Consider the following 13,071-nt stretch of genomic DNA (forward strand, 5'->3'; position numbering starts at 1 on the left):
AAGGAGGGTGTGGGGTGGTGGTTTTGGATTTACATCTTCGGTAATGTCCACTGATTCTTCAAAAGAAACTGGAAGTACTTTGTACTGATTTTGTCTTGAACCCTGACTGTACTTAAGGTAGAGAGAGAGTTCGGTATAACCAGAGTGGACATCCCTGGGTGATGCAAATGGTTAAGCACTTGACTGGTAGCCAAGAGGTTGGTGGCTTGAGCCCGCCCAGAGGCGCCTCGGAAGGCAGGCCTGGCAGTCTGCTTCCAAAAGGTCACAGCCTTGACAACCATGTGGAGGGCAGTTCTACTCTGACACACATGGGGTTGCCATGTGTCGGAACTGACTCAACAGGAACTAGCAACAATGTAACTGGAGTGGTCATCTCAAATTGTTCCTTTCCTGGTTTTTATTTATCACACCAACAACATTAAGGTCACTAAATGAAGAATAAAGTCCCACTGTCACCATCCTGTTGCCATAAACATTTCCATTTGGCTTTGTCCCTTTTATTCTTCTAATAAATGTATCAGCATTTTTACATACATATATTAGTTCTGTAGATAAAACATTTTGAATCTTTTTTCACTTTACCAATCTGTATTGCTGCCTAGTTTTCATAATTGCTTTTTAACATTGATTAGTGTTTTAATTTGTGATTTGTGACTGTTCATAGTTGTTGGATGGATTACTGCCTTCATTAATAATGTTCTACTGAAGATTTTTATTCATTTATTCATTCCGATTATCAAAGAAATATGTGCTTATTCTGGGAGGACAAATTTTTGTAGTTGAGGTCATAAGGCATGAGTTTTAGTACCCTGACTTTTTTTCCCTTAGCATTCAACATGTTCGTTTTCTTATGTCATAAAGACTCTTCAGAAACACACGTGTAACGGCTGAATAGCATTCATGAAAATGGCTGAATAATATTCATCAAAATGCTGTTCATTATCATGAATAATACTCACTAAAATAATATTCATTAAAATTCATCCATTAAAATGGCTATTCATTAAAGTAGAAAGTAATATTAAGACATTCATGAATATTTATGACATTCCGCAACTTATCTCGCCTTTACTGTGACATTCAAAGTGTTTCACATACCTAAGCAGTGTCTTCTCTCATCTCTGCAGTGTTTATACACAGTCCTGATGTATGACCAAGGTCACTGGGGGGCACAACTGGTTTACACTCCTCTACTAACCGAGAGGTTGGTGGTTGGAACCCACCCAGTGTCACCACAAAAAGGCCTGGCAATCTGTTTCTGTTAAGATTATAGCCAGTATTTGCCTGAAGCAACAGAGGAAGAAGGAGAGCCTGGAATAAGAAGAGGAATTGGAATGTGTGGTTAATTGTCTCCATGAACAACTGTCTCTGTTGCCATGGGACCAGAAGAATTAGATGGTGCCTGAGCTACCATGACTGAATGTTTTGATCAAAGATTCTATAGAAGAATCCTTATCAAAAGGGGAAAAATACAAAACAGAAGTTCAAGTTCTCATGGAATCCAGACTTCCTGGATCTATTGAGGCTGGATGAATCCCCGAATATAATCTTTAAACTTTAAACCAAAAACATCCCCTGAAGTCTTCTTAAAACCAAACAATAGCTTAACTAGTAAAGAATGTCTGACTTGACAAGGTCACAGCAGCTCCATAGATACATCCAAACTCCCTGCAGGACTGAATTTCTGGCCTGAGGGCTCAATTGGCATTACATAGTGTATAAAGAAAATGTTCTGCATTCTACTTTGGTGAGTAGCCTCTGGCATCTTAAAAGCCCGTGAGCGGCCACCTAGGATACTCCACTGGTCTCACCCCTGCAGGAGCAAGGAAGAATGAAGAAAACTGAAGACACAAGAGAAAGATTAGTCCAAAGGCCTAATGGACCACATCTACCACAGCCTCCACCAGACTGAGTCCAGAACAACTAGATGGTACCTGCTACCGCCATTGACTGCTCTGACAGGGATCACAATAAAGGGTCCCAGACAGAGCTGGAGAAAAATATAGAACAAAATTCTAACTCAGAAAGAAAGACCAGACTTGCCGGCCTGACAGAGACTGGAGAAACCCTGAGAGTATGGCCTCCGGACACCCTTTCAGCTCAGTAATGAGGTCACTCCTGAAGTTCACCCCTCACCTGAAGATTGAACCGGTCCATAAAACAAAACAAGACTAAAGGGGCGCACCAGCCCGGGGGCAGGGACTGGAAGGCAGGAGCAAACAGGGAAGCTGGTAATAGGGAACCGGGGGTTGAGAAGGGAGAGTGTTGAAGTCGTGGGGTTGTTAACCAATGTCATATACAACAATGTGTGTACCGTTTGATGAGAAACTAGTTCTGTAAACCTTCATCTAAAGTTCAATTTAAAAAAAAAAAAAAATCTGCCTTGAGCACTGTCCTTTTAAAGAATTACCTTTCTGGGATCAAACTGACAACAGCAACTCGAAAAATTAGATAGGAAACTTAGGGGGCAGTGAGTTTATGAGGAGGACCGATTCAGAAAAGGAGGGTGAGAATGGTTGCACACCTTGAAGAATGCAATCAATGTCACTGAATTGTACATGTAGAAATTATTGAATTGGTGTATGTCCTGCTGTGTATATTCTCAAAAACAACAAGAAAGATTCCAGTCAAGAAAACCCTATGGAGCAGTTCTACTCTGTAACAAGTCAGAATCGACTCAATGGCAACAGGTTTGGTGTACGTACAGTTCGAAAGTACACCCAGTGCTAAAGTACTGCTTGGACTCATTACAGAATAGACCCTGTCCCAGGCAACTGAAGACAGGATTGTAGCTCTCCCAACCCTAAAGCTGCCCGTCAGTGCTTTGGGGACACAGTTCCCTGGTCATTCAGCTTGGCCGGCCTTGCTGTTGAGGGGGGTGGTGAACGCCTTCACTGATAGCTAATTGTGTTCGTACCCGCTGCCAGCTACTATCTTTGTAAGCTTTCCACATTTTCCTTCAACTCAAATTATCTGTATGAAAAGCGTCAAAAGAAAACATCTGATCAATGAGTCAACTAGAGTTAAAAGGCTTTATTGGGTGGAAGAGAGCAGGGAACACCCCTCCAAAGAGATGAGCTTGACACATTACAATTTTGATTTGCTTATATACAGTACGGAGCCCTGGTGGAGCAGTGGGTAAGAGCTATGGCTGCTACCCAAAAGGTTGGCAGTTTGAATCCACTAGCCGCTCCTTGGAAACCATTTGGGGCAGTTCTGCTCTGTCCTATAGGGTCACTATGAGTTGGAGTTTACTTGATGGCAATGGGTTTGGTTTTTTATGTATAGTACAGGTTGTTGGGGAATTCCCCAAAGGGAAATTTTAAACGCTTGGCTGTCATTCATTTAATCAGCTAGCAGCATCTTGGATTGGTTTATTAATTTTGTATGTCTGCATCCTATAGGCTAGTTAGGGCTTACCTAATGATTTAAACTTTCCCCAGAACTGTCTTCATCACGAGTTCTTTGTTTCTGTGAAGGGGGTGTTAAGAGTTAAATTTAACCCGAGATGAAAGTGCTCCTTAGAACAATCAGTTATACAGATCAAAAAGGCAGCATCTGCACAAAGGCAAAGATGAGAAGGCAGGAAGGGGTAGCAGTTCAGGACGGAAGGAAACCGGGAAGCTGGGAGAGAAATGGGAGTGCTGACACGTTGTGGGGAACGAAACCAGTGTCATGGAACACTTCATGTACAGCGGCTATCAAATGGGAAATGAACTTGTTCTGTAAACGTTCACCTAATGCCCAGAAAAAAAAATTTTTAAGTTTAAATTTCTCCGGGGGGGGAGAGAGATTTTAACAAAAGCAACGATCAGTTGGATCCCTGTTAAGTCGTTCTCTGAGTTTTGTACCACGTGTTTCTGCCGGTGTTTTCGCGTAGGCCACTCCTGGACACTTGTCTGAAATGGTAGCAGAAGTGCGACTTTGCCGCTCCCGTTCCCTCATGTGAGGCACGGACTGGTGTTCTACGTTGGTACAGATGTTGCGTTCCCAGAACACTGACTATCTGGGGGCTCCCGAGGGTCCACTCGGTTTAGGCTGTGTCAGGGCGAGGGAGGAAGACCCAGTGGAATCTCGGTAACACCAAGCCCAGGGATACCCAGACCACACTGGTCACATGTTTAGATCAATCTAGTGTACACGTGTGTGTATCTAAAGACCGACAATAAGGACAAATGTTTCATGAAACATTACTCTGCGGATGCATTGTCATATTTTCTAAGCCAGTTGCTGTCAAGTCGATTCCAACTCATGGTGACCCCATATGTGCTCCACGGGGTTTTCAATGGCTATGATCTTTTGGAAGTAGATTGCCAGGGCTTTCTTCCAAGGTGCTTCTGGGTGGATTTGAATCACTAGCCAATCTGCCAGCCTTTTGGTTAGTAGCCAATCATTTAATCATTTGTGTCATGGAGGGGTTCCATATTCTATTCTAATTTGTTAAAAAGAAAACTGCTGATTTTCGGTGAATGTCCTAAATTGATTTAATAATAAGAGTCAGATAAACCATTGGCCAAACTGACAAAACAAAAACAGGAGAGGAAGCAAATAACTTGAATAAGAAATGAGATGGTGATATCACAACAGACCAACTGAAATTAAAAGAATCATAACAGAATACTAAGAAAAATTGTACTCTAACAAATTTGAAAACCTTGAGGAAATGGACAAATTTCTAGAAGCACATTACCTACCTAAACTAACACAACCAGAGGTAGAACAACTAAATAAACCTATAACAAAAGAAGAAATTGAAAAGGTAATTTAAAAACTCCCCAAAAGAAAAAAACCCGGGCCCTGATGGTTTTGCTGGAGTATTCTATGAACCATTCAGAGAAGGGTTAACACCACTACTATTAAAGGTATTTCAGAGCATAGAAAAGGATGGAATGCTCCCAAACTCATTCTATGAAGCCAGCTTAACCCTGATACCAAAACAAGGTAAAGACGCCACAAAAATTTACACACCAATATCCCTTGTGAACATAGACGCAAAAATTCTCAAAATTCTAGCCAACAGAATTCAACAACATATCAAAAAAATAATTCACCATGACTAAGTGGGATTCATACCAGGTATGCAGGGATGGTTCAACATTAGGAAAACAATCAGGTAATCCATCATATAAATAAAAGACAAGAACCACTTGATCTTATCAATTGATGCAGGAAAGTCATTTGGCAAAGTTTAACATGCATTCATGATAAAAAACTCTCAGCAAAATAGGAATAGAAGGAAAATTCCTCAACATAATAAAGGGCATTTCTACAAAGCCAACAGCCCACATTATCCTAAATGGAGAGAGCCTGAAAGCATGCGCCTTGAGGAGGGAACCAGACAAGGATGCCCTTTATCACCACTCTTATTCAACATTGTGCTGGAGGTCCTAGCCAGAGCAGTTAGGCTAGACAAAGAAATAAAGGGCATCCAAATTGGTAAGGAAGAAGTAAAAGTATCTCTATTTGCAGAAGATAAGACCTTATACACAGAAAACCCCCAAAGACTCCACAAGAAAACTACTGGAATTAATAGATTTCAGCAAAGTATCACGATACAAGATAAACATACAAAAATCAGTTGGATTCCTCTATTTAACAAAAAAAGTCAAAGAAGAAATCACCAAATCAATACCGTTTACAATAGCCCCCAAGAAGATAAAAATACTTAGGAATAAATCTAACCAGAGACATAAAAGACCTATGCAAAGAAAACCAGAAGACACTACTGCAAAACACCAAAAGAGACCTACGTAAGTAGAAAAACATACCTTACTCATGCATAGGAAGACTCAACACTGTGAAAATGTCAATTCTACCCAAAGTGATCTACAGATAAATGTAATCCCAATCCAAATTCCAGTGACATTTTTCAATGAAATGGAGAAACAAATCACCAACTTCATGTGGAAAGGAAAGAGGCCCTGAATAAGTAAAGCATTACTGAAGAAGAACAAAATGGAAGGGATCATACCACCTGATTTTAGAACCTATTATACCGCCACGGTAGTCAAACAGCCTCGTACTGGTACAACAACAGATACATAGACCAATGGAACAGAATTGAGAATCCAGGCATAAATTCATCCACCTATGAGCAGCTGATATTTGACAATGATATTTGACAAAGGCCCAAAGTCCATTAAATGGGGCAAAGACAGTCTCTTTAACAAATGGTGCTGGCATAGCTGGATATCCATCTGCAAAAAAATGAAACAAGACCCATACCTCACGCCATGCACAAAAACTAACTCAAAATGGATCAAAGACCTAAATATAAAGCCTAGAACAATAAAGATGATGGAAGAAAAAACAGGTAAACGCTAGGAGCCCTAATACGTGCCATAAACAGAATACAAAACATTACTAACGATGCACAAACATCAGGAGAGAAACTAGACAACCAGCAGCTCCTAAAATCAAATGCTTATGCTCGTCAAAAGAGTAAAAGACAACCTACAGACTGGGAAAAAAATTTTGGCTACAACAAATCCGATCAGCATCTAATCTCTAAAATCTACAACATACTGCAAAACCACAACCACAAAAAGACAAATAACCCAACTAAAAAATGGGCAAAGGATACAAATAGGCACTTCACCAAAGACGACGTTCACACGGCTAACAGATACATGAAGAAATGCTCACCATCATTAGCCATTAGAGAAATGCAAATCAAAACTACCATGAGATACCATCTCATCCCAACAAGGCTAGCATTAATCAAAAAAACACAAAATAATACATGTTGGAGAGGCTGTGGAGAGACTGGAACACTTATACACTGCTGGTGGGAATGTAAAATGATACAACCACTTTGGAAATCAATTTGGCACTTCCTTAGAAAGCTAGAAATAAAAGTACCATACAATACAGCAATCCCACTCCTTGGAATATATCCTAGAGAAATAAGAGCTGTCACACAGATAGACATATGCATACCCATGTTCACTGCAGCACTGTTCACCGTAGCAAAATGATGGAAACAACCTAGATGCCCATCAACGAACAAATGGGTAAACAAATTATGGTATATTCACACAATGGAATACTATGCAACCATAAAAAACAAAAGATGAATCTGCGAAACATCTCATAACATGGATGAATCTGGAATGCATTGTGCTGAGTGAAATTAGTCGCAAAAGGACAAATATTTTATGAGATCGCTATTATAAGAACTCAAGAAATGGTTTAAACACAGAATATTCTTTGATGGTTATGGGGGCGGGAAGAAGGGAGAGTGGAATTCACTAACTAGTTGGTAAACAAGAATTGTCTTAGGTGATGGGAAGGACAACACACAATACAGGGGAAGTCAGCACAACTGGACTAAACCAAAAGCTAAAGTTTCCTGAATACAACCAAACACTGCGGGGGTCTGGGGACCATGGTTTCAGAGGACATCTAGGTCAACTGGCATAACAAAGTTTTATTAAGAAAATGTTCTGCATCCCACTCTGGTGAGTGGTGTCTGGGGTCTTAAAAGCCAGCAAGCAGCCAGCTAAGATACATAATTGGTCCCAACCCACCTGGAGCAAAGGAGAATGAAGAACACCAAAGACACAAGAAAAATATTAGCCCAAGAGACAGAAAGGACCACATAAACCAGAGACTCCATCAGCCTGAGACTAGAAGAACTAGATGGTGCCCAGCTACCACTAATGACTACCCTGACAGGGAACACAACAGAGAGTCTCTGACAGAGCAGGAGAAAAGCGGGGTGCAGAACTCAAATTCTAGTAAAAAGACCAAACTTAACGGTCTGACTGAAACTGGAGGGACCCCAGAAGGCATGGCCCCAGACTCTCTGTTAGCCCAGAACTGAAACCATTTCCAAAGCCAACCCTTCAGACAAAGAATAGACTGGAATATAAGACAAAAAAATGATACTTGTGAAGATGGTGTTTCTTAGCTCAAGTATATAAAAAAAAAACATGAGACTAAATGGGCAGCTCCTGTCCAGAGGTGAGATGAGAAGGCAGAAATGGACAAGAGCTGGTTGAATGGACATGGGAAATTCTAGATGGAAAGGAGGAGCGTGCTGTCACATTATAGGTATAGCAGTTAGGGTCACATAACAATGTATGTATAAATTTTTATATGAGAAACTAGAACTGTAAACTTTCACTTAAAGCACAATAAAAAAAGGGGGAAAAAAACCCATAGGCTGCACTTTTCCTTTGTGCCAGCCCTGTCTGTCATGAGTCCACGTGAACCTGAATTAACAATATAATTTGTCCTCGTGGTTGTGAAGTTGTGTGTGTGTGTTGTTAGCTGCCACTGAGGTGGCCCCTGACTCATGGCAACTCCAGGGTGGCTGTGCACGAGGTACATGGGCTGGGAATCAAACCCTGCATGGATGGTGAAAACTCTACCACTGAACCACAGTGGTTCGCAAAGTGTGGCTCCTGGAGCCAGTAGCAGCAACAGCATCGCCTGGGAAAATTCTAGAAATGCAAGTTCTTGGACTCCACCCCAAACCCACTGATAAATCAGAATCTCTGGGGTGGGCCCAGCAAGCTATGTTTGAACAAGCCCTGCAGGTGGTTGGTTGTGAGGCCTAGTAGAGTTTGAGAACTGCTGCATTGTTTATGTAGACTCGTCTGTCTTGGTTCTCTCCATCACCTACCTGTTGCTAATCATGTGATTCTAAGAAAGAACTGGAAGTAATTTTATCAGTGTTTACTCTGCATTTAGACGTTCGGTGTGTTCAGTTTTTAGCACTAGTCCTGTGTGTTAACAATAGACACTCTAAATGTAAATCGATGCATTTCTAACTCTACTGGGAGTCCCTGAGTGATGCAAATGGTTGATGTGCTAGGCTGCTAACCAAAAGGCTGGAGGTTTGAGTCCACCCAGAGATGCCTTAGAAGAAGGGCCTGAAAACCCTATGGAGCTCAGTTCTACTCTGACATATTATGAAGTCGCTATGAGTCGGAATCAACTTGATGGCAACTTTTTTCTTTTAATACAGTGTCCCAGTAAGGGGAAATAGAAAGTGTGAAATTTACACACATAATAATTTCTGTTTTTAGATAGTGGTTTTAATTAACTATGTTTAGTTTAAATAATTTTTTTTATTAACTTTTATTGAGCTTCAAGTGAATGTTTACAAATCAAGTCAGACTGTCACATATAAGTTAATATACATCTTACTCCTTACACGCACTTGCTCTCCCCCTAATGAGTCAGCCCTTCCAGTCTCTCCTTTCGTGAAAACTTTGGCAGCCTCCAACTCTCTCTATCCTCCCATCCCCCCTCCAGACAGGAGATGCCAACACAGTCTCAAGTGTCCACCTGATATTATTAGCTCACTCTTCATCAGCATCTCTCTCCCACCCGCTGTCCAGTCCCTTTCATGTCTGATGAATTGTCTTCGGGGATGGTTCCCGTCCTGTGCCAACAGAAGGTTTGGGGACCATGACCCCCGGGATTCCTCTAGTCACATCCAGACCATTAAGTCTGGTCTTTTTATGAGAATTTGGGGTCTGCATCCCACTGATATCCTGCTCCCTCAGGGGTTCTCTGTTGTGCTCCCTGTCAGGGCAGTCATCGATTGTGGCCAGGCACCAACTAGTTCTTCTGTTCTCAGAATAATGTAGGTCTCTGGTTCATGTGGCCTTCTCTGTCTCTTGGGCTCTTAGTTGTCGTGTGACCTTGGTGTTCTTCATTCTCCTTTGCTCCAGGTGGGTTGAGACCAGTTGATGCATCTTAGATGGCCGCTTGTTAGCTTTAAAGACCCCAGACGCCACATTTCAAAGTGGGATGCAGAATGTTTTCATAATAGAATTATTTTGCCAATTGACTTAGAAGTCCCCTTAAACCATGGTTCCCAAACCCCCGCCCTTGCTCCGCTGACCTTTGAAGTATTCAGTTTATCCCGGAAGCTTCTTTGCTTTTGGTCCAGTCCGGTCCAGTTGAGCTGACCTTCCATGTATTGAGTGTTGTCCTTCCCTTCACCTAAAGCAGTTCTTTTCAGCTAATTAATCAGTAAAAAAAACCCTCTCCCTCACTCCCTCCCCACCTCGTAACCACAAAAGTATGTGTTCTTCTCAGTTTATACTATTTCTCAAGATCTTATAATAGTGGTCTTATACAATAAGTTTAAATAAATTTTTAAAAAATCCTTGAACGTTGAAATGCAAACCCTAAAGTATGTTAATTCTCTTGAAGTATAATGTTTTCCAATAGCTTAATTTGGAAAGAAAGTCTCAGGTAGAATTTGATTCTGAAGTTTTATTTTATCTTCTGCCCCATCGACTGCTCAGGAGTGTCATGGTTTGAATTGTATCCCCCCTAAAATACGTGCCAACTTGGCTAGGCCATGTTTCCCGGCATTGTGTGATTATCCACCGTTTTGTCCTGTGATGTGATTATCCTACGTATTGTAAATCCTATCTCCATGATGTTAATGGAAACCCTGGTAGCATAGTGGTTAAGTGCTACGGCTGCTAACCAAAGGGTCAGCAGTTCAAATCCGCCAGACGCTCCTTGGAAACTCCATGGAGCAGTTCTACTCTGTCCTATAGGGTCGCTATGAGTCAGAATCGACTTGACGGCACTGGGTTTGGTTTGGTTTGGTTTGGTTAAGCCAATCTCTTCTGAGATACAAAAGAAAGAAGCAAGTAAAGAGACATGGGGACCTCATACCAAGAAACAAGAGCCAGGAGAACAGCATGTCCTTTGGACCCTGGTTCCTGGGCTAAGAAGCTCCTAGACCAAGGGAAGATTAATGACCTGGACCTTACCCCAGACCTGACAGAAAGAGAAAACCTTTCTGGGGAGCTGATACCCTGAATTCAGACTTCTGGCCTCCTAGATTGTGAGAGAATAAATCTCTCTTTGTTAAAGCCATCCACCTGTGGTATTTCTGTTATAGCAGCACTAGACGACTACGACAAGGAGTAAATCAGTAGAACTTTGGATCACTCCACACTGTTGTTGGTTGCTGTTGAGTTGGCCCCCGACTCATGGTGACCTCATGTGAGAGTAGAACTGTGCTCCATAGGGTTTTCTTGGCTGCCATCTTTATGGAACGTCACCAGACCTTTCTTTTGCAGAGCCCCTGGGTGGGTTCAAACCACCAGGCCTTCAGTTAGCAACTGATTGCAAACCACTTGCACCACCCAGGATCCTTCAGAGAGAATTTGCAGGTCAGTTTTTACGACAACAAAGGACTGTCTGGTGTAACCATTAGGGAATTGAAACTTTTCTGGACCCCTCCTTAGATCCTTTTTAGAACCAGACAGTCTACAGAGCAAGGCTAGCTTGAAGTAGTATCCTACTCACATTGCTGACTGTGTAGACATGCCCATCCACACACACCTATACGTAATACGTAAGAGAGAATAAGGCTCCATTCTAAGAACTGAAGCTGTGCGCGGCAGGTGGGCTGTAAAGTAAACCACTGCATACTGAGGGCTGTGTTTTGTCCTGCAGGGTATGTTTTCAGAAGGACTCATGCATGGACAAGGGACATATATTTGGGCTGATGGGTTGAAATATGAGGTAAGCATGTAACAAATGACAGTTCTAACTTGTAATTGTGAAAATTAACGATCAGGTTTCCACAGTTAAACATGCTATTTACAAACATATAATTCGGCACACCAGTTAAGAAAAATTCACAGAACCAAAGAATACAGGTGAAATGTAACTCGTGACTACATTGGACCCTCTGGTAACGGTTCTGAACAGTTTCATTTGAACGTTCTAGAGTATTTTCTCTATTCTGTGCCCAGAGACACACACATACATGTATTTAGCCCCTCCTACTTCTTTAAAATACTTCATTTTGTAGAGCAGTTTCAGGTTTACAGAAAAGTTGTGCAGAAAGTACAGAGTCCCCAGATACAAGGCTTCTCTTGCTGTTAATGTCTTGCTGTTAACGTCTTGCACCATTGGTACACGTGTTACCATTGATATGCCAACATGGACACATTATTCTCCTCTGGGAGCCATGGGGGTGCAGTTGTTAGGAGCTAGGCTGCTGACCAAAAAGTCGGCAGTTCAAATCCCCCAGCCACTCCTTGGAAACCCTATGGGGCAGTTCTACTCTGCCCAATAGGGTCACCATGAGTCGGAATTGACTGGACGGCAATGGGTTTGGGTTTTGGTTATTATCACTTAAGGTACATAGTTTACTTTGGGGTTCACTGTGTTGTGCAGTCATGGGCTTTTGGCAAACACATAATGTCATGTGTCCACCATTACAGTATCATAGAGAACAGTCTCACTGCCCTACAAATGTCCAGTGCTCCACCTGTTTATCCCTCTCCTTCCCCCTCAGCCCCTGGCAACCACTGACCTTTTTACTATCTCCATAGTTTAGTCTCTTCTGGAATACCATATAGGTGGGATCATACAGTATGTAGTCTTTTCAGACTGGCTTCCTTTACTTAACAATATGCATTTAAGGTTCCACCATGTCTTCTCATAGCTTCATAGCTCATTTCTTTGTTATCATCCAATAATACTCTGTTGAATGGGTAACCATAGTTTATCCATTCACTCCTCTTACTTTTTAAAAACACGAACAGTTTATTATACACTCTTTTCTATACCTTTTTTTATGGAAAATTAAGCCACATTCGTAGGATTGGACTGTTTTTACTGACTGCCTGTATACCATTATGTGGATGGATTTCACTTAACCCTCTTGCTGGGTTGAGGGGAACGTGTGTTTTTAAATCGATTGCTAGAACCAAATTGCTCTCCAAAGAGGTTGCGCCAGTTTATACCCCACCCACCAAATGGGTGAGGGCATGAAACGCTATTCTGAAAAACCAAAGGTGCAGAGCTGCTAACTCCTTGGTGTTCATTAGCTGGTAGTGAAGACACTTAAGACACATTTACGTCCTGCATGTGTTCCAGTAAGAGGTGTGCGAAGAAGGCAGAGCAAGTTTGGGCTGGACTGGGGGAGTCAGGGGAGCAGAACGGGGTCAGCCTTCACTGTCGGGCAAGGAGGAGCGTCTCTGAGGTTGGGAGTGGAGGCGGGGCCTGAGGATTGGGTCCTAACACCAGTCTTTCTGGAGAATTCCTTTCCTTTGCAACATCCTGCCTCTAGCCAGT

At 42.0% G+C, this 13,071-nt stretch overlaps 1 protein-coding gene across 9 annotated transcripts in view; it reads left to right on the plus strand.

Annotated features, from left to right (window-relative positions):
- RSPH10B (radial spoke head 10 homolog B) overlaps positions 1 to 13,071 on the plus strand; it is an 88,708-nt gene that overhangs the window by 4,110 nt on the left and 71,527 nt on the right. For 7 of the 9 annotated variants that reach the window (XM_049902832.1, XM_049902834.1, XM_049902831.1 and 4 more), the window contains one exon: positions 11,440 to 11,508. The exons of 1 other annotated variant lie outside the window; for it this stretch is intronic. In XM_049902832.1, coding sequence (XP_049758789.1) covers positions 11,440 to 11,508 — 69 coding nt within the window. Of the gene's footprint in view, positions 1 to 11,060; positions 11,154 to 11,439; positions 11,509 to 13,071 lie in introns of all 9 variants that reach the window. One more of the 9 variants, XM_049902839.1, reaches the window with a different exon arrangement.

This window comes from Elephas maximus, chromosome 12 (genome assembly GCF_024166365.1).
Source record: "Elephas maximus indicus isolate mEleMax1 chromosome 12, mEleMax1 primary haplotype, whole genome shotgun sequence".
Lineage (NCBI taxonomy): Eukaryota > Metazoa > Chordata > Mammalia > Proboscidea > Elephantidae > Elephas > Elephas maximus.